At 42.3% G+C, this 23,292-nt stretch overlaps 1 protein-coding gene across 5 annotated transcripts in view; it reads right to left on the minus strand.

Moving 5' to 3' along the window:
• Uggt (UDP-glucose-glycoprotein glucosyltransferase) overlaps positions 1 to 23,292 on the minus strand; it is a 197,216-nt gene that overhangs the window by 90,565 nt on the left and 83,359 nt on the right. For all 5 annotated transcript variants that reach the window (XM_037429943.2, XM_075887497.1, XM_075887499.1 and 2 more), the window contains exons 5-9: positions 7,252 to 7,367; positions 3,895 to 4,087; positions 2,158 to 2,254; positions 1,581 to 1,656; positions 1,060 to 1,160 (exon numbers count right to left, since the gene is read on the minus strand). In XM_037429943.2, coding sequence (XP_037285840.2) covers positions 1,060 to 1,160; positions 1,581 to 1,656; positions 2,158 to 2,254; positions 3,895 to 4,087; positions 7,252 to 7,367 — 583 coding nt within the window. The remainder of the gene's footprint in view (positions 1 to 1,059; positions 1,161 to 1,580; positions 1,657 to 2,157; positions 2,255 to 3,894; positions 4,088 to 7,251; positions 7,368 to 23,292) is intronic.

Here is a 23,292-nt window from a genome sequence, read left to right on the forward strand (position 1 = left end):
ATGGACATGTTAGGCGGTACACAAGATCACTGGTTAACACGTCTTTGTTTGTCAAAATGAAAAGAAAACAAATCAGGATGTCCACTTGTGCGCTCTTCCTCAACTTGGAAAGCTTTTAATGACATCCCGTCACACGTTTGTGTTAATGGCACACGATCAAATCATATTTCTAGACACACGTTCTGCTGAAAAACAGAATACACTAATGGAGCATTGCAGCAAGTCCTGCTAAGGACACATCCAATATTTCATGTGCCCTGTTTCGTATCATCTGACTACAATTTTACCCGCAGCATATCCCACACGGTTTGAGGGCTAAACTTTCCCTTACCTGCTACGTGCTGGCATTCTTGCCTATCCATTCCACAAAGCATTTGATCACAAATTTGAATGCTTTTGATAAAAGAAACATCATAACTGTCATTACCACCATTAACCAAACGCAGAAGGCATGCGTCCTTAGATTAAAAACTGTCGATTAATCTGAGTCATTTCTGCCAGCAACTTGTATTTATTGGGACCGTTTCCCTGCAAACACTATACTACTATCATCAGGGAAACTGTGAGGTTGTTTTGACATGCCTGCACTGGTCTTTTCTCCTTTTATTCCCTTTTTTTTTTTTGCGCAGTTTTCCAGGTAACAGAATACCAACTTGCCTAACAGTCGGTTATTCCAAGCACTGTACACTAAATCTGACACCTCTTGTTTTTATACACTTGATTGATTCTGCTTGAGTTCTGTTTCACCATGAGTTCCTCAAGTTATTGCTTCTCACTGTTTTATGATTGTGTTAATTTTCTGAGGCACTTTATTTGTGCGTCCCTCTTTACATTTGTTTACAACTTTACTTTTTTTTGTCGCCTTTCTCCATAATACAATAAGGTGCCACGGGTAAAAATGAATTAAATGAAGGCACGTCTTTTTCTCTCATCAGGCACTTGAAGCTTCAGCCCCAATTGCCAGTAAGCCAATTACTACAGCAGGAATTCGAACTCGACAACCTAAGGGTAAAGAAAGTGTCACATGGCTCAAGTAGCTGCCACGAAGGCTATGCCCACCTTGTAGCTCCCAGACCTTCAGGGCAGCCAGCTCAGTTCCTGAGTTGGCCAAGTGGGCCTTCAATACGTTCAGCTTGTCCTTCTTGTCAGGGTACAGCTCCCTTGCAAGAAATAAGACAGTATACAGTAACGAAAAAAAACTTGGATCTTCCCGACCTTACTCAGTGCACAGCTTGTAACTATCCAAACATATACACTGCTACTCTAAGAAAAGCAGTGGTGGTGTTTGTAAACATATCAAAGTCCACATATGTTGGGCCCTTGAATAAGACTTTCAGACTACGCCATGTATAATGACAAAAGCTTTATATGCATGCCTCAAACATTCTGCTAATCTGCAGGCATGTAATAAAATCAATACGTGTCGTCTACACACATGAAAACATTCATTCACACACACTAATTCCCAATGTTTAGAAAAATATTGGAATTACTCTAATGCCACATATACTATAGAGGAGGAGGAGAGCTAACAACTGAAGTTCCAAGGTGCCACAGCCAGAGGAGAGAAGCCAACTCACTTTAGCTTCTTGAAGTCAAAGCCTTCCATATTTTCAACTTTTTCAACTTCGTCCGAGTCCACCACATTTTTTTCCTCTGCGAACAAAGTTAAAAAGAATACTAGTGAAGAAGCAGACATTTATAGGGAGCCACAACTTGAGAAGAAAATAATTTAGATGTCGCAAATTAAACTAAGGCTAGGCTCCCCAAAACAACTAAGTTCAAGTGCAGTGGACCTTTGTAATTTTGAAGAGGGTTATTTTGATCTCAACCAAAGGTTTAGACCACTGACCGCACATTTTTACAGGTCTATACTTCGATTTCTTCGATCCTCAAACGAGCCATCACCAAATAATTTAATCTCTAGTTTTGTCTCGCACACATTAATCCTGAATTGTGACTGCAGGAACGACAGAAACAAATCTAGGCATCGCCAGTTGCCTTGTTAGCAATGTCAGAAGAAATCACCATGCAATTCATTTAGTTTATGTCAATCTCATTTCTTGTAGTACTATTAGCTCGCTCATCACATTAGTAATGTCTTTATTGCGCTTTTGAACAAACTGCAACTGATAGAAATGAATATCTTGGAGTCACCTTTAACCTTAGTGTCGTCCTGAGCCTTGTATTCTGTGCTCTTAATGGCCAGCTCAACACCATAGCCAGATAGACGAACCTTGCTGGCACATGGAGTCTGAAAACACAATAATGGCACAAGGTCAGTGCTGAGAACCCAGTAGCAATAAAGTTCACACTATATGTGAGTGGTACGTGCTCTCCAAGAAAAAAATACCACAACATCGTAGTCCAAAACCAGACAAATTTAGTGATAGTCGATAGCTGAGACATTCACACATCTGAAGCACCTCGCTTCTTCTGAAGAATTGCATCACATCTCACTCTCCTGATTTGCAATCTATATGTTGTACCAAATGCTCTAAGCTTATCTGGAATAATACAAGCTTTTAGAATGCCTAACGCTTGGCCTATTCCTTTTTTGGCTACAGACCTACTGCCCCCCCCCCCCCCCCCCCCCACACACACGCATGCACGCACACATTTTTTTTTCTTTAATAACACAAAGTAGGTAGGTCAGCAATGTCTGAAACAGTGCTTGAAAAAAAATGAAAAGGTGGACTTTTCTAATGTCATTTAGCAGTACTGGCACAATGAAATTCATTTCTGCATGCAATCTTTTTAAATAAACAAACTGTAAGAACAAAAAGCACAAAGACGAAGTTCTTCATCTATTTGTGTACACCCACAAATACGGTACTCATGGACTGAAATGCAAAAATTTGGAACTAATTAGTGCCATACCTTCATTTCCAGCATCTACAGATTGTTTCATATCAGCATAATTTTGACTCAAACAATAGCATCAGAGTCAATATTACCTTTGGCCGCCAGATTTGCAGCTACATGATGCCGTTATCACAAGCAATTGCTCATAACAGTTGTTACACTAAAAAACGATGTCGCATTTCAATTGTTAGTACTGTACACCTTTTGATGGAATCGCAAAGTAAATGTGTCATTAAAAAGAAAAGGGCAAGGGAATAATTTGGTTAAACTGAACTACATTTAAGTGTTTTATTTTTACTAATATAACATACTCGACTCCAGTGAATAGCAGTATCAGTAGCATACTAATGTGAAAACGGTTCACTTTTTTTTTTTCGACAAGAACAGTCATGCGAGATAAAACTATGCCCAAATTTCAAATGGAATGCATTGTAGTTGAACAAGCTGTCCCAAGGTGCTATAGCAAGCTTTACTTATGTTGCCCGTAGCTTATTCATGTCAATAATTTCATAATAATAAGAAACAAGCAGTCAGGGATTCACTATATTAAAGATGCTTCCTGCCCTCCATCAGAGTACCTTGATTGATATATGGGGTTTAATGTCCCAGAACCACCATATGATTATGAGAGATGCCGTAGTGGAGCTCCAGGCTCCGGAAATTTCGACCACCTGGTGTTCTTTAATGTGCACCCAAATCTGAGCACACGGGCTTACAGCATCTCCACCTCCATCAAAAATGCAGCCGCCGCAGCCTAAATTCAATCCCGCAACCTGCGGGTCAGCAGCCGAGTACCTTAGCCACTAGACCACCGCGGCGGGGCCCATCAGAGTGCCTTATTCAAGGACAGCTGTGAAGAAATTCTGTGGCTTTTTTTAATGCCTTTCACTGGCATTTTATACTGCCTACCGAAGGTCAAAAGGCATGGCCAGAAAATGTTTACCATGGCCTGACAGCTAGTGATGGCAAAAGGCTTAAAAAAAAAAAAGTCGTAGAAATGCTCCGCGGCGGCACTCCTGGACTACTTACTCTGACAAAATGGCGCAGCACATAGCTGATCTCCCTGCGCTTCGCTCGCTCCTCAAGGGCTTCATGGAAGCTCTTGAAGTCTGGTGCCCCCAGGTCACCGTATAGGATCACGACGGGCCTCTGTTGTTGCTGGCTAGCGCTTGTAGCTGCACCACCGTAAAAGTGGTCCACCTTGAACGTGTACAGCTTTGCCCTGCGCCACCCCAAATGTAACACATGCCACATCACAGTAGAAAGATGTCATCAGAACAATAGGTTTCGCAGACAAGAATATGTTGGCCATAGGAGCGAAGAGCACTCTTCTAGTTGCTTCAAAGCAATCCTCTACTAGTAATGGGCAGCAATGTCTACCCAATGCACTCTCTGGTGTGCCGTTTCTATCAGAGATGTCGAAACCTTCGCAAGCACCACCTGATATTAATTAAAAAATGGAGCAACGGCCGACACAGCTCTATGGTTATTGTAGGTCTCAGCGAAGTGCATTTTCAGAACCCCTGCCCTTGTGAATCTCCAAAGACCCGGAGGATTCAAGATATCCAAATTTGTCAAACTCGTGAAGAGTAGTACGGGACAATAGAATACAGGCAAAAAAATTACAATGAGTGTAGCAAAGTTGAAAACAGCACTTGGAGTTTCAGTTGATTTTAACAAAAGAGAAACTGCAGTGACACCAGTTATGAAGAGAAAAGCATGGATACTGCAAAACTGAAGAAATTGCACATCTTTACTAGAAAGCTCGAGATGTTATGCACCATAAGACTAAGAATGTACTCTTAATAAGGTCTAAACAAATGTTGATGACAGAGAAACTTAGCAAATAAAACACCAGGCAACCTTACAAAACAAGTAAAAACAGTCATTGTGGAGATAAAACACTGGTGATAGCAGAGAGAACTTAGGACAAAAAAACGCTACAGTCTTTTTCTATGAAGTTTTGCAGTACCAGTTGTACCGAAAAAGCTGTGACATTACCCAGCCAATCACCGGCTTGGCCAATGATATGGCCACCTCAACAAAAGTGACGAACAGGGTTCGCACAGGTTTCCAAAGGGAAAATTCAAGGATATTTAAGGACTTTCCAGGACCTGTTGCAAGTTTTTCAAGGACTCAAAGCGGCACGTTAAGTTGAAATTTTCCACTCTAAAATTTAAGAAATGACCAATTTTATTACTTACAATAGATATATAAATATTGCAAATATACAAAAAAAGGGCATACTCCGAATAACTTCTGGCACCCTCTCCTACACTCTCCATAGAGTGAGGGCACGATGCCATGTTGAGAAGTTACGCGCTGATGGACTTCAAAACGCAAGTGTAGTCAGGCCTTGAAGGTGTCTTGCCACAATATTTGTGGCTTGTACGGTCTTTTTGCAAGCTTTAATTATAGCTCCAATAAGCACGATACACGTACCAAGATTAATTTATTCTCGCAATACAATTTGTCGCCTTTTTGATATGAACAATTTTCAGTTCCGGTTTGTGGGGACCGAGTTGGGCAGGTACTGTAGCTGACTTAGTCACGTGATCACAAAGCCTTGCACGCGTCATGCTGAGTATTGTTAGCTCTCGCACACATGTGCCACACAAACACCTGAAAAACAAACTCGTCGCTACCTGCAGCAGCCGCAATGCTTTGCCGTTATGTACGGGATGAAAGTCCGGAGGTCACTCACTTGACTACAGATCTGGTGTGACGTCACTAGAACTTTCGTTGCCCTTCCTATAGAGCTATGTCAGTGCTGGATGCGCTGGCGATGGCCTTCAATTAGGAGAATGAGCATTTAGGCATACTTGGGAAGTGACTTAAAATGTATTCCTAAACCCACACAGTGCTTGCGATAGCCTTGAAATTTGATGGCACCACCCCATCAAGAGTGTCAGCTTGTGCACAGTTGACACTCGCAGCACGTTGCTCAACAACCAAGAAGTAACAACTGTGACAGTAGCTAATTCACACTCATCCTGTGGATACACGCGTGTTCTCTTCTAGCACCCTTCTTGATTTGTTTAAGCAGCATGCTTCCAGTGTTGAGCTGTTACTGTCGTTGATAAGCATTCTTCCTGTGCGCTTTATGTGTGTCCTCCATGCTTCAGCTGCGCGTAGCATATACGGGGTTGCTTGTTCTTCTTCTTGTGACATTCTAATTTCTTTCTATCACATTCACTGCTTCACCCTTGCCACATACTAATTTTTTTTAACATGCACTTTGCAAAATGGGATCATGTGCACCCACGCCATATTACTGCTTCAGAAATGGGAAGTTTGACAGGTTGACACACCAATGCACCACATTTAGGAGGTTGCGATGGCGATAGGAGAGTGAAATGCTCAGGAAATTGAAGGATTTTCAAAGATGGCAAAAAATTCCGCTACTTTCAAGGGCCTTGAAAAGGCTTTTTTTCAAATTCAATGGCTTTCAAGGATTTCAACGACCTGCACGAACCCCGACAAAAAAACGGTTTTATTTGGTCATGAAAAGAGCTAGAGTTATCAGTGAAAAGAGGCAATTTATTGAGAACGATGAAACATTTTTAGCCTTTAGGTCTCAAACAACACTGCATTGTTTAAATTGCTATCTCTCCCTAGTATAAGGACATCACAGCAGTATACAGTACGAAACTTGAAAGGTCTCTAAATAGCTAAAAGATTTTTAACCCATTAGTAAAGTACACTTTCACAATCTCGAAAACACCACTCTTACTGCAACACAATGGTTGGTAAGTGAGAAAATGTGACGAGAGAAAATGCGAGTGGAGACGCCCCCTTTAAATTACCACACCAAACACTGTGACGTTATACATTTTGAAGGCGTCTACTGGGTCCTATGTAGTGTCTAGTTGGTAAAAAGGAAGTACGTTGTCATCTGTGAGTGCCATACACCTAGCATACAAAGTTTCGAAAAATTTCACCGAGCTAATGTAATGAAAATACGAAAAATTCATTTTTAAATTTCTAAGTTAGGCACTGAAATTTCGGCACAAAATTTAAGAATGAAATTTCAACATTGATTTCCTCCGCTAAGAATGAACTTACAAGAGTGAAACTTATGGCATTAGAGCTCTCACAGTGTACTTTATCAATCTAAACCAAGTCATTGTTTCTCTTTAGTGGCCCTTAAATGGGGATGGTTAGGACTGAAGCCCCGCTTTATGCCTCAGAATATGAGAGGCACAGAAAGACCATGAAGTCATAAAAACAAGAATAAAGTTCACAGCACTGGCTCTACGAGAAAAGAATGGGTGGTTCTTTTTTCATTTACATATTTGTGTCAGCAAGCAGTGCGACATTTTCTTTTGTGTAATATTTCGTAAGAATCTCCAAGCATTGCCGAAAAGAAGAAAGAAGGCTGCTTACTCCTTCTCTCTTTTTCTCAGAGCCTCGTCCAAGTCCTTGATGCTGCAGAAGGCACCACCTCCTTGAACCTCAATGACAAACTGACAGTCCTCTGGAAAACCCTTGTCCTGGGCAGCCTGCACACAATGTGGACGCCACGCACATCAGTAAACACAAAATATATCAAATTTATAGAAAGAAAATCAGGTTGCATCAATGCCTAAATGTGTCACTTTCAATGAGTAACAGTTAAGGAAAATTGTAAGAAAAGCTTAAGTTTCTTTTCTATCAAGCTGACGTCACTGAGTGAAAGACAGCGGGAGTACAACAACAACTGATGCCATGTAGTGAGCTCACGGATTCAAACACATGAAGTCCTTTTAGTATAATGACCGGTATTCACAACTCTCTGAAATAACCACATCAGGTCATGATGAGTGTGGTCTCTAAAGTTAGATTTGGCTTTGATCTGTGAGTCGAAATCACTCTAGTATGACCCACGTCAAAGGTTTTACAAACAGAGATGTGTGAGCTACTTATTCCTGAATTGTCCCGTTATGATCTGTATGTACTGATGGCTTGGGAAGATGGATTGAGAAAAAAAAAGAACCAGCAGCAGTGTTTGCCACACATACCAACCATCAATCCATTCCACAAGTTTCCTAGGAAGCAGCCCCACCACAAATACCAATTATTGATCCATTGCTAGAAAACTAAGCAATCACTGTAATAAATTCTTAATTCAATAATTAACACTATTTTCTTGCTTTTCTAATTGTTCAATAACAAATTGGCCATTGTTTTACAGAATGGTATTAGAATTTCAGTGCCAGCCATGAGAACCCATATTATGTTTTTGATATACAGCTTATTGCAAGCAATCTTTCAAACTATGTTGTTGATTTCTTGGCAATAAAACACCATTTTGATGCAATAAAATTGGTTAACTACTATATATGCCCATTCATTTCATTAGTAGTTCCCAAGTTCACACTCACAAGCTTCATTAATTTAGCATAATATGGCAGTGAGTGTGCTACTCAGATTTGAAAACCAATCGTGGTCTGCAAAAAAGAAAACTTGTGCAAACAGAATGGCAACATGGCTTCCGATTTTGGAGAATACAACAAAAGGTACAGGACAAGGTTGAAATGTTGTATAATGATCAACTGCATTTGACGATAAAACAATGATCAGCCTGTAATGCACACCTTCTTAGTGTGAAGGAAATGAGCCGGTCAAATAGGCCAACCATTTTATTAGATAGCACCAGACAGACATATGCAAGAGTGCAATGTAGTAGAGTCTAAAACGGTTTCTGGACCAATAATAACACACACAAAAATGCCACAGTGGCAGGAAATGGCAGGGAGTTCAAGTGCCAGCTGCCGTTACCCCATTGCAAATGGAAATAAAACATAACTTTATTAGAATTAAAATGGTGAAAAGGAAAAAAATTGAGGGGCTCGAACTGGTAGTGTCTATAGCATCTGCACATGTGATGCAGAGATTGTGGAATTGGAGGGGTAAATATTATTTTCCCCATGCTTTTTTTGGATACACTACTCACTGACCTCATATGGTCTCATTGATAAAAGTGAGCCTCTAACCAGCTTATCCTTTCAGTGAGCAAGAGAGTTCCATACTTCCAGGATCAAATACTATGCATATACATATATACCCGACAAAGCGTACAGGCAAGCGGGTGGCACTGCAGGAGAACAGCCTACGTAAAGCACGTGTGGTGTGGAGGCTGTGTGATTGGTATCAGTCTTATAGTTTCTGCACTTCGATTGAAAATACTATATATGTTTTTCTATTTTCTTTCTGGGGTTTATTATCTCTTGCTTTGATTAGGATGCTTTAATGGAAGCTATGTGTTTCGTGAGGGTATTCAGTCACATTCAGAAAAAGCAGCGTTGGTGGGTGGACACTAGTGTGCCATGAATGAGCACCATTAGAATGAGAAAAACATTCCTTCCTGTACTCGCTAGATGGCACCACGAACCCACAAAAGAGCAGACGGCTGATAGATAGCACAGCCGCTGGAAATATCCAGGAAGCGAATCAATGAAGATGGTGTGAGGAAATCGCCTATCAATGGCAAACAGCACAATCTCACTTTCCTTTTTCTCACGCAGTTATCTGCGTCTCCACAAAAGTATAAAAGACACACATGTGGAAGGGTCTACACAAGTTAGCTGCACTTAAAACTAAAGATACAAATAAAAAAGTTTTTTCTTCCCTGGAACTCAATGCTGTGTGGTGGTGAAGCCATCAGTGTGCCATGAATAAATACACAGTGCATCAAGTCACCTTAAGGCAGTCTTTTTGGCAATGACACAGGTGTTTTATCTATGTGGGTCTGAAGGGTGCCTACTTATGACTTCCTGAAAGGGGGGAAAATAGAGAAAGGAGGAGAAGGCCCTTTTGCATTTCCTCTGGTGTCTTATTCGGTCCCTAAAAATGTCAAAATGTAGGTCTCATTGAGCCCAGAAGAGATACTTACACTCGTAGCATATATAGGCATGAGTGTAATTAATGCTAACAAGAAATAAAGTTAATATTACAGAGACTGCAATGTGTCCAGCATTGGCACTGTTATGTCTTCATAAAGAGAGACACAGTACCTTCTTATCATCGACATTTCAGCTAGTGTGTACAATGTATATGATGGATTACATGAATGCGGCAAAAATGGCAAAAAATTGACACTGAGCAGCACTGCATCACAGTGATGCCATTGCAGAAAACAGAGGTTTCAAGGAAAAAAACTCAGAAATATCTTGCAATTATGTAACATCACATCACTTCTAAACCTTTGAACTATTTTATTTTTCAAGAAATTGTTCTCTCTAAAAGAGCCCATTCACATATAACCTATCACTGCTAAAAAGCATGTTTTATTGACAAAAATAAATAAAAAATTCAAACTTGTACTAACTCAAGTTAGTGTAATAGAATTTACTGCACCAATGCCAAAGTGTCTTTCGCTATTCATGAAATAACGTCCTCGTAGAGAAACTGCCAAATATAACCAAAAAAGTCATCAATGTAAACTTTGGTATCTGAGTGATTAGCGCCTGAAGAGTTCTACGATGACAAAAGGGTTCTTTTCCGCGACAATGCACGAGCAACAAATGTCGCCTTCACAAGACATTTTCTACAGAAACCAAAGTCTCAAAAAATGTGCAATTGCTGTTAAAATATGATGACAAAAGGCTTTTTTTCCATAGCAGTGCATGAGCAACACATTTCACCTTCACTGGACAACATTTTCTGAACAAAAATTGCAAGAAAAAATGTGCAAATAGTGGTTAAAATAAATTTCCAAGCAAGTGCTGCTATCTATGAAGTGACAGACGAACTATCCTGGAAACAAGCGAGTGTCGTTTAAAACTCGAATTGGGAAATATTATCTGAAGTGAACGAGCCATGCTTGTTTTTTTTTTTTTTTTGAATTAATGAATGTTTATTTTAGTATCTATTTACAAATAACAAACACTTTTCGGACCTATACAAAAGGCTAGTAGAAGGTCCGAAAAAAGAATTCCTATATGGATATCTTAGCACAGCAGGGGGAAAAATATAATATTTCACATACACAAAAATCAAGATTATTTGATCAAATCAATGTAAATATACATATCAACCAACAAGCATTATACAATAGAGTACCTAAGAACGAAGTATACGAGCTACATACAGATAAGTAGAAAAGATACAATGCCATTGATCAAAAAGCTATAAAATAAAAAAATCTATTATGTTTGAGTTAGTAGGCAAAATGATTGTAGGTGACCTGAAAAGTACATACCTCATGAGATTAATGACAGAAATATGATCATATGTTACCTAATTACACAACACTATTGCATGTCATTAATTCCACAGAAAGAGCAGTAACCATAGATGTATATAATTTACAACATTGTACAATACTAAGAAAGCTTCTGTTACTTACTCTGTAGCAAAGAAAGAAAATGTTGTTTCGGGGCTTTAGGTAAGTTTGCCGAATTAATCACTACCGTTAGGGCACAGTTCATGGATTAATGCCTTGATTTTAGCGCTTACAAGAACATATCCCATGTGCGTCAACTTCATCTACTATCATGTGAACTGTAGAGGATATTTCAAGTCTGCCATTGAACACAGCAGCACTGGGCCCCGACAGAACCAAGCACACTTATTGATTTGGCACGAGCATATCAGACCATCAAAGGCTTTACTTTGAAGCAAGTTGTATAACATTTTAATGAATTTTTTTTCTTTTTGATCGTTCGTTCCCTTGAATAACAACACGCTATCACATAATCTGACATTGGGCATGATTGATTTAACTTAATTTATCACATCATAAATCGAAACATCTGTCCTAAGGAGCTATCTCCATTAGCATGCCCTTCATAGTGGCAATACATTTTTTTTTATTGATGGTGGGTACCAATAATATTAGCGCCGGCGAAAATCTCATCATTAAAAAAACATGCCCATTTGCGTCAGGCTAAAAGTGATCGTGTCTTACTCACGAGCCCCAAAGAAAATATTTTTCCTGCTGACCCAATCGAGCTTTTTGTAAAAAAAAAGAGACAGAAAGAAAAAGCCTCCGGTCCTCGCATGACACATTTTAGGTTAGATAAAGAAAGGAAAAACAAATAACGGCGCTTCCGTTTGAGGATCATACGACCATCGCGTGGTTGATGGCGGGCGTGCGTGTCAAACGGGAAAAACACCGAGGCAGGCGCGTGGAAAACCCGTGCGCACGCGCATCCCTCTTTTTCCACCCTTCACAGCCTTTCACGCGTCACGCGAAACTCCGCCAATCAGAAGCGAATTCAGCGGCAAATGAGGCGATAATAAAAAGAAAGAAAGAAAGAAACGAGCGAAGGAGAAAGAGGTCGGACATGCGACGACGTCAGCGTCACGTGGTACAAGAGCAGTGTCAACGCACTCCATCGGGTGCGATCCGTCGCCCCCGTTTATCTCTGCGTCGACCGCTGAGATATCGGGAACGTACACGCCAGACATCCGATCGAGCTGACGCAAACTAATTGCAGCTTGCGCGGTGGAGGCCGATTAGATAGCAAAAAAGAAAACTATAGGCTCGGCGTGCGACTGAAAGACGGCGGTGCGTATTTTCGGAACAGCGAAACCACGTTGCTCTGACGAAAGACAGCCGATACGTTTCCTAAGATATAGACCCTTTCACCGTTGACAAACACAGACCCTTGATGACATCCGGCTTCGTCCACCTAATTTGATGCATCTTAATGTCATTAATTGGCAAGATGAGCTTTAGAAAATAGCCCGCTCATTTCCTACACTTTCCTTCCCTCATTTGGCAAAATATATTTTCAAAGAAATGTTCGTTTGACCTGCATAAGTTTGATAAGAGATTCCCTCGAACTTTACGCACGTTCCTTTTATCTGAAAAAACTAAAGAAAAACTTTCATTACCCTTGAAAAAAAAAATGTGAGAACATGCTTTCAGTTTCGAAGTTAGGAGCTGTTAAATGAAGTTTTTTTAGGGTACAACGCTTGCCATCTTGTAACTGTCTATAGACTAAAGTCACGTTTGAGAGCAGCCACAAGCCCCGTCGACATACCGCTTGATGTGACAAACGTTTACACCGCTCATTTCTGAACTGACCTGTCAGCACAATTTTTTCGTAGATGCTCGGGAGCGGAAAAGACCAAGTCCACCTCTGACTTCCCCAAAATGCTTGTGAGATTTCGCGAAACGCCACGCATGTATGGCAGAACGGCAACTTTCTTTGCAGCAAGACCACCGCTGTTACACTTAGGTGAGCTTTATAGAAAAGCTTGTGTGTGGGGCTAGTTGGAACCTACTGCAGAAACATACTGCTGCGCTTTCCCTGTCTGCGTCCACGTTTTCGTCCTCAACTTTGCAGCGCAGCCTTTTCCTGCAGAGCTTTCTAGCTCTCCGTTGAAGCCATCCGCGACCGAGCTGAGCATTGGTTTCTGTTAAGCGCTTGGCCTGATCCAGCAAACTAGATTCCACCTTGCGGAATTCATGAAGTCAGGGGGTGGACGTGGTCTTTTCCGCGAGGGTCTACAAAGCTTGCATAAACAGATCAATTCAGAAATCAATAGTCTAAACGCTTGTCACATCAATCAAACAGATTTTGTAGCCTGCGCTCGCAACGTTGTCTATGCCATTCCGCTTTCTTGTAAAACAAACAAAAAAAACCTGTGCTGATGATACCGGGATATGTTCTCGACTCTGAAAGAACATCACAATAATGTCACGAAATCAGTCTCGGGTCATCTGGGCATTCATTCCCGAGACTGTGGGGCTGCAAGCCCTTGTTTTCGAAAACACTCCCATCCTGTTGCCATCCTGCCATCCGAAAACACTCCCATCCTGACAGCGAGATTAGAAGAAATGTGCCGTTAGCCAACCTCCCGTATCGCTTTCTCAAAGAGGATGTATTTCTTTGTCGCGATAACACGATTCCCGCCACGTTGTGATAGTACTTTTTACACGTGCTCGGTTCAGCGATATGACCCACTGTATGTTCTTTTTTTGTACTGTCGTTTCCGGTCGCTCGGTATATATTTATCGGCTCGTGCAAAACATAAAATATCGATTGAGTAGCACTGTGGCCTCGGCGGTTTCCCTCTACGTACTCGTCTGTCACATATATGTACTCATCAGTCATGAATGCGAACCAACTAGCCAACTTACGTGTTTATATACATATATATATATATATATATATATATATATATATATATATATATATATATATATATATATATATATATATATATATATATACACATGACATCTAATATCCAAATATCCAATATATATGACAAATCAATCAATCAATACCATTCATTGTCACGTATAAAGCCGCCTGCTAATATAGATGACCTTTAATTGATAGATACGTGGAGTTTAACGTCCCGAAACCACCATATGATTATGAGAGACGCCGTAGTGGAGAGCGCCGGAAATTTCGACCACCCGCGGGTTCTTTGACGTGCACCCAAATCTGAGCACATGGGCCTTCAAGACTCCCGCCTCCATCGGAAATGTAGCCGCCGCTGCCGGGATTCGATCCCACGAGCTGCGGGTCAGCAGCGGAGTGCCTAAGCCACTAGAGTAGATTACCTTTAAAGGGACGCTAAAACAAACAAGGATCTTTTCGTATTTGCAAGTTACACCTTTTCACAACAAACACATCACTCCAGCCACGAGTAGACACTTCGCTGGGTAAGCGCGCGAAAAGAAAATGTCCGCCTCGGTGATACAGTGGCTGGGGCGCTCGGCCGCTCACTCGAAGGTCGCGGGTTCGATCTCGGCCGACGCAGTCGCATTTCTATGAAGGCCAAATCGTAGAGGCCCGTGTACTGCGCTATGTCCGTGCACGTTAAGGAACGCCAGACGGCCAAAATATCCGGAGCCCTCCACTACGGCATCTCTCATAATCACATGGTGGTTTTGGTACGTCAAACACAGGATATTATTATTATTATTATTATTATTATTATTATTATTATTATTATTATTATTATTATTATTATTATCGAGAAGGGCCGTAAAACTGCGCGTTGGGGGTGGTATCCCGTGTTCAGCCAGGGCGCTGCAAATAAGTGTAGCTAAACAAAATAGTATCCCATGTTTATTTAGCGGAAGGAGAGATGAACGCCGCGGTAGCTAAACCGGTACAGAGCATCGGACGCGTTATCCGAAGGTCGCAGGTTCGGTCCCTGCCCACGGCAAGTTATCTTGTCGTTCGCTTTACTTTCTTCACATTAATATCGCAGTTACTATAGTAATAACAGTCCCCGTACTTTCCTTGGCATCATTGTCTGCCAGGTCTCGTTGATATTGTACATGAAAAATAAAAACACGGCCATGAAACTTCCCACCTTTAATTTTATGAGAATAAACACATGTAGAAAGCGACCATCTATGAGTGCGGGAAGCATATATACGTGAGCAACGCATATATACACAAACGCGCCACCAAACGGATCCAACAAAAAACTGGACCAAGGAAAGCATACGGGCCACTAATAGTTGCCCATAACCGTATAATGTAGCACTGTTCTAACTTAGTTGGCTGCTGAGTTCATCTCGTTGTGTCTAACGATAAAACGAGAAAAACAAAAAGAAATGTCCTTCTTTGTTCTATGCACGGAAGAAATATACTATTTCGTAAACGGAAAGCAACAGGGAAGCGCTGCTATATAGCTGATCTTTCTTACAAAAACGAAGATATAGGTCGAGCGCGGCATCCTTCACATTTAGCGAGCCGTAGAATGACGTCATACAGACGTCACTTTCCCACCAATTGTCTACGCTCCTGTTGCGCAATGCTTCCACGATCAGGAAAGCTCTTCCCGTTTTCGACACCCTTTACAGCGATAGCGACGCGTTATACACGACGTATACGAGCAACTTGATACAACATGCAGCCTCCTGTGTCGTGCACGATAACCCATCCCCAGATATGTCCCACGGCACGGCGGCTCGACTTCGTATCGCAAGGGCTATAAATATATATATATATATATATATATATATATATATATATATATATATATATATATATATATATATATATATATATATATATATATATATATTTCTCGCTCTTCAGCCACGACACGACGCCGCAACCACGTGTGGGCCACGCGGCCCGCAGCGCCGGCTATCGCGAACTGTTAACGCGAGCTTTCTGATATGCCCGCTCACATGTGGTAGTTCGCTCGGCAACGCGATGCGGCCGAGAGCGTTATAGAATGCCTTATATTCCGAGAAAAAGACGCGAGCGGGGGAGTCAAATGTCACCACTACGACTGACACGCAACGGCCGCTGTTTTTGCCCACAAGTTAGCGGATTGCAAGCGGTCGCGCGACAGCTGTATATAAACACAGCTCACGTGACGACACCTTTTGCCTCATCACTGCAGCTTTCCATGCGGCGTTTTCTGCAAGTAACGTTTGTGCATAGCGACGATGCAGCAGCGACGGAAACGTCCTTAGTGAAATAGCCTTAATTTTTTTTCAATTACGGCATAATAAAAAAATTAAAACTTTGTTTGCCACGTATACCCTTCTCCCTAGCAGTCTGAGCACGTCACGCGATATTGAATTACTGCAGTTTCATTAGCCAAAATCACCAATATGATTATGATTAGGCAAGCCGTATATAGGACACTAGCTTAATTTTGACCACATGAATGAAGTTACTTAGCGGATGAAGTTATTTAGTTCAAGTACACACATTTATACATTCAAGTTCACTCATTCATTCATTTCAATCATTTATATATACATTCATGTATACATACATTAATACATTCAAGTACACAAAACCATTCACGCATTTCACCCCAACTGAAACGCGGCCACCAATTGCGGGACTCGAACCCACGTCATCAAGTTTAGCAGCGCAACACATTATTTAGCCATACCATACTATTTTTTGTGCTCTCAAATATTGTTTATTTGATCTGTTTAATTAACTAACTTTTGAAGGAACGAGGATGGATAAAAAATTTCAATGAGAAAGTTTGTAGATCGGTTTTGCGAAACGTCCAAATAGATAGTTTTCAAACTTTATATCTGCAAGGTTTTAGGTGTTTTTCTGCTAATTACAAATGCCCGCGAAATACAAAAAATTCCGCGTGACAAACCCGCTCGCGTGTCAGTGCGCACGATGATTCTAGTGCTCTCTAACATTCCGCGTACGAACGACACGCTTCCCTTGCACCGGTTCATAAGAGCAATCAGGAGTCACAGCGGTTTTCGTTTTTGTGGCCGATAGCAAAGCGTGTTTATCGTAAAGCCATCACCATTGTCGCGGCCCTGCCGAGAGAGCACAATAGGGCAAACACCATTGTCGTTCGTACGCAGAACGTTAGGGAGCACTAGAATCATTGTTCGCACTAGCGCACGAGCGGGTTTGTCACGTGGTATTTTTTTATATTTCGCGACATTTGTAATAAGCAGAAAAACACTGATACCTTACATATATAAAGTTTAAAACTGTCTAGTCGAACGTTTTGCAAACAGATCTACTACAACTTTTTCATTGAAAATATGTATGTATCTTCGTTTCTTGAAAAGTTAGCTAATTAAACATACTTAATTGAACATTATTTGAGAACAAAAAAATTGTCTGACTAACTCCAGGCAACGGTGAACAACATGGATTTGGTCATGTCGTAATCACGCGTGCCGGCATAATTTTAAACTCTGGCTAAAGTTACCTGGGACACCTTGTATATATAGATAAGTATCTATAGTTCCATCAAGGGGTCTTCAAATTAACGCCATCGGGCAGGATTCAGCCACTGGGACGTCCAAACCAGCCGGCAGGCAGGCAGGCGCAGGCCGTTTTATGCCTCATCATAGGAGACTCAGCAGGGGGGGGGGGGGGGGTAAAGGAAATGCGAGCCCCCCCCCCCCCCCCCATTTTCGACAGTGGTCACTCTTGACTGCACGCTGGGTAAACCAACAAGTAATTCGTAGTTTTTCATCACAAAAGTAATCACTCAATTATATTCTTACGGGAGAATGAAACTGTTACCAGGCTATGTTACAACATAGTAAAATTTTGCCAACACTTCCGTTGTGATATTTTCAAAGAACTCCACGTGGTCAAAATTTCTGGAGCCCTCCACTACGACGTCTCTCATAATCATATGATGGTTTTGGGACGTTAAAACCAACTAATCAATTAGCCCTGGCGCCCTTCTCGATGCCACCTTTTATCTTCCTCACTCCTCGACCATTACAGTTCTGCTGTAATACAGCTATAGCGCGTATGCGCCAAATAAATCGGTAAATTACCGAGAAGAAAATGGCCCATTAAAAAACTAACAGGAGAACGAGCGGCAAACACCGATTAAGGGCCACGCACGTTTCAACTTCGCTTGTTAACCATTTGTACCAAACGCTTGGCCGAGTGGTTGAGAGCGTGACGGTTAATAGTGGCGATCATTTTCTATGTACCACATCCGGCTAACCTCGACCATTTCTATACTGTGAAAAGAAAAAAAAATGTCCGGGCGCTTGCAACCCTCGCACTTTAGCTGCGATTGCCCTTTCTGTGCCAATATCCCCTCGGTTCCTCGCTCGACGTCCAAATATGTGACACTCGTTATCTCTCTTTTTTTCTCGAGCGTACCGGTCCGTAAGACACTCCACGTTAGGTATATCGTCGCTCTGCCGACTGGCGACAACCAGCGAAGATAGCGGCGCCCTTATACGCAAATAGCTCGGTCCTCGGCCGGCACGTGTCGGACATCGGGCGACCAGCAGATAGCAATCCCGGACGTGACGATTCTTACGGACATGCGCATTTTACTACGAGCTTTTTTTTTTTTTGTAGAGCCCTTGCTCTTGGTAGCTCTCTCTCTTATCTACTCGAGTGGATGATAGCCCCAGCCGAATGCAGTTAGAACGACACCTCTCCAAGCACAACCACTTGTGAGCTTGAGAGCCCGCCAAGAGATTGCAAAACCCCTACAGTCTCGCTCTCTGAAGCTTAGTGAAAACAGCGCGTATTGGATTGGCTCCCATAGCACTATTTGGTCCACAGTTTTTGAGCGCACGCAAAAAAAAACGTAAATAAACTAAAAAACAGGCTCGACGGCAAGGACAACAGACTGACCTGTGTTCTGTCAACAAAACAGCTGATCTGGCGACGCTTCCTCGGTCACACCATGCAGTGGAAAGGCGACATCGACCCTCGAATGAAGTAGGCACCACTCCTTCGTAGGGCGATAAACTGCTTCTTCGTAAACACAAACGCCCTCAAGTGAATATATATATATATATATATATATATATATATATATATATATATATATATATATATATATATATATATATATATATATATATATATATATGGGAAAGAGGTGTATACCTCAGGGCTCGTTTTTCCGTGTTTTGACATAATATTGATGGGATCAAACAGACAGTAATGCCAAAGAATGTATAGGGGAAGTTATTAGAACAAATGGAATGTAAATAAGAAGAAAGAAAAGTGGGTGAAAGAATAACCAGCCATTAGCAGGAATCGAACCTACGACCTTCGAATAACGCGTTCGATGCTCTAACCACTGAGCTAACACAGCGGCCTATATATATATATATATATATATATATATATATATATATATATATATATATATATATATATAAACGCACGCTCTTTCTTTACACACTACTCTCAGCGCGAACGTATTGAGCGATTGCACCTGTCGGCTCTACTGTAACACTGGTCCTCGGTCAAAACGTCATATAAGTAAATTCTTTGCACGTGCGCCAGCACACTGCATACTACTTACACATAAGCAAAAGAACGGCAGAAGCCTGCGAACACAGAGAACGAACAAGCACGCATACACGTCTGTGTCGTGTATCCGGCTTACTGTAAATAAAGTACTACTACTACTACTACAACTACTACAGAATATACGCACGCAACATTGAATTACAAAGCTCGAATTACACGAAAATACAACAAAATACATCACCTTCAGAGTTAATTTTGCGATAACGACTCGCCGCACAGCGATGTGATACTATGTAACGGTTGCGACCTTGCATGCGAGGTCTCTCGCCGAAAATGTATGCCATATACTGCAAGCAAGGCCTCGCCGGAGGTTACTTACACGGAGCCGCGCGCGCACCCACACACACACTATATATATATATATATATATATATATATATATATATATATATATATATATATATATATATATATATATATATATATATATATATATATATATATATATATATATACTACGTCTCACGGTCCCCATAAAATCAAATGAAAAAAGATCGCCCATAATGAGTCTAACGTCCTCGAGATCACGGCAAATATTCAGCGCAGCGCACCGACGTGATGTGCCGCACCAAATCCTCCCTCTACAGCGCTAACCGGATTGAGCCAGTAGATTACTGCGGATTGAGGCAGGTTATTCAGTAGTGCACGCTGTCCGCCGCGGCGGTCGGTGTGATCGGCTGCAAACCCGAAGGTAGTGGGTTTTATCCCGTAACCCGGCGGTCGCATTTCGGTGTAATTGATTTACATATGTGGGGTTTAACGTCTCCGAAACTACCATACGGTTATGACAGACGTCGTAGTGGAGGGCTCCGGAAATTTCGACCACCTATAACGCGCACCCAAATCATGAGCTCACGTGCCTATACAGCGTTTCCGCCTCCATCGAAAATGCATCCCGCGACCTGCGGGTCAGCAGTTGAGTACGTATAGCCATGCAGTAAACCACCACGGCGGAGCCGTTTCGATGTAGGCAAAACAATAAAGGCCCGTGTGCACTGTGCGATGTTAGTGCATGTTAAGAACACCACCGGATTGCAAAAATTTTCTGGAGCCCTCCACTATATATCCATAATCATATTGTGGTTTTGGGACGTGAAACCCCAGATGTTATTATGGATATAGCGCCACGCTGGTAAAACACCCAGCCGTGTCAAAATGACGACATTGACAAGCGGAGAAATGCGGCCTTAATCGTAAGAAACTGCGTATTATTTAGCGCAATGAAACACAATTAGGGACGAGAACTTGTGGTGGACTTGTACGCGCCGAACTCTAGGTTATGACCCCCCCCCCCCCCGCCCACACAAAAAAAATCTAAATGGAGATGGGGGAGAGAAGAGTAGAGGTGGCCGCGTCGGGTTACACTATAATTAACCTGCATCGAATGCGCCGCATATACGAGCGTCTATGAATCATGTCCCACACAGACATGCGTATATACACGATCCAATCCGCGACTTGGAAAGTTCTGCTACAGTAGAGCAACACCATGGCCACTTAGCTATACCGCGGACTGCCTCAAACGATAAAAAAAAGAAGGGTATTTATTAAGAAAAAAGTGTCGCATCTTCTCCCCCTCTAAAATCTGCGTGTCCTAGCAGCCATGACGTAAGAGAGAAAACTAACTCATTGACCGTCAATTTCATACGCCATCATCTCCGTGATTCACGGTCGACCCGAAGAATTGTCGCACATAGCATATAAACGTATATATCATTCCCCATGTGCTGATTTAAGCTATTACATATGCTGCTTACTGTTAATGCTTACGTGCAAGTTTTCGTATGCACACTTCAATATGTGCACGGACCACTACGCACACTCCGAATGCATGAGGTGCCCCCGAACTATTCCATCGAAAGTTGATTGATTGATGTATATGTACTTACGGAAAAGCCTGCGTGCAGGCTATGCTCCATTTAGGAAAACATAATTGATGTTGCTGTGTAATACACCGCTAAAAGCAACTGCGTCACTCCATTCGCATGCGTCTGTAAACGCCACACGGTATGTAATACGCGCGTTACACGCGAGTGAATGCGGTATCTCCGCCACAAATCAGATATACATCTCACACTTCGACGCAAAATAACGCTGATGCCGATCGGGAACCCTAAGATGAGTGTATACATGCGCGACAGCAAGGTTGCCGCCGCGAGCAAGGTCCACAACATGAAAGGCTTGGGCGCGCATATATAGGTGCATGATCTACTGGAATGAAGAATAACCAGCAGCGACGTACCTGCAAAGAAGTTTTCGCCAGTGACGATGGATCACCGATTTATGAGCCACCGGTGGTGTTAGCGGCAAAGGCTTTGCGCTACAACGGCACAAGGGTACGAGTTCGATTCCCTTCTGCCATGAATCACGGCTGCATTTTGATGGGAGCGAAATTCGATCGCGCCGGCGTGCGTTCGGTGAATGCCACTTTAACAATAACTTAATAACTACGCGTGAGGAGAATTAGTCCGGAGTGTCCCTTTCTTTTTTCGGTCGGGGGTAAAGGGGGATGTGTGGGAGGGTTCCGCGGCACATAAAGTGCACAAGTTATAGTAATGTGAGAGAAAGCCATGCTAACGAAGCAAGCGGAAAGGAATATGTACACAATTTACGCTTTCAAGAAAGGTCACTGAGGGAAAAAAAGAAGAAAAAAAACACCAGGCCTGCATGGAACGCCAAGTACAGCCACAGCGAAAGCTGGAAGAGTTGCGACTTTTCCGAGACTTAAAGGCTGGGTAACTGCTACACGCACACTAGCAGGGTACCCACTACACCATAACCGATGATAATTTTTGCGTATAGTAGGGGGGCATTCACTACACTATCCTTCGTAGTTCTTCAGAGAAGCGTGCACTATAGGGTACCGGCGGTGGCGGCGGTAGACAACTATACGGCGCACGCGGCGACCCTTGTGACCTCATAAGAGCTGTCGCTGTAAAAAAAAAGAAAACAAAAAACGAACGCCAGTGGAATTGTCGGCGTTATACAACAATGAGTGTGATCAAATCGCTACGGTTGTGAATGATACCTTGAGGTTAACGGCGAATAACTGTACAATCAAGGCAGTAAATTTAAACACAGTAGCTCGCTGACTGCATTCCCCACATCCACACTATTTAGAATGTGCATGATATGTGATTCAAAGAACGACTGCATGAATTAATTGTGTCTCATAATCTAATCGCAGCTTCAGCATGTAATTACACCAAAACCCTCGTTTGCCCTGCAAAGTTGCAGGAGGGCATTGCAAACAGGTGAGACGCGAAGCACAAGTCGCGAGAACACTTGCAGCCAGCTACGAGGCGCAGACAAGCGCGTTCAGAGCCAAACACAGGCATGCACGCCACAGAGACAATGGCGCGGCGTCACTTTGCGACAAGCGCAGCGGCGGCACCATCCATTGTCGCCACGCGGCAGCTGAGGCGCGCGTCAACCGGACAGGTTCATACACACGCACACACAGGTCCGGCACGCATGCCGTCGCCTGTCTGACGGAAAATGCCCCTCACGATCTTGACACGCAATATTACGTAAATCCAGCAAGAGAACGCCTTTCTTGCGATGTCAAAGTTGAAGGGAAAAAAAAGTATGTACGACATCAGGTGATCGGTATAATGTGTTCGCTCACGTCCACTATTTAACAGTGGCGACGTTGCTGTTGCGCGCTGGCGCCATGGATGATCAGCCCACGTCGTCGATGCAATGAAGACTCGGG

Source organism: Rhipicephalus microplus, chromosome 1 (genome assembly GCF_043290135.1).
Source record: "Rhipicephalus microplus isolate Deutch F79 chromosome 1, USDA_Rmic, whole genome shotgun sequence".
In the NCBI taxonomy this organism is placed as follows: Eukaryota; Metazoa; Arthropoda; class Arachnida; order Ixodida; family Ixodidae; genus Rhipicephalus; species Rhipicephalus microplus.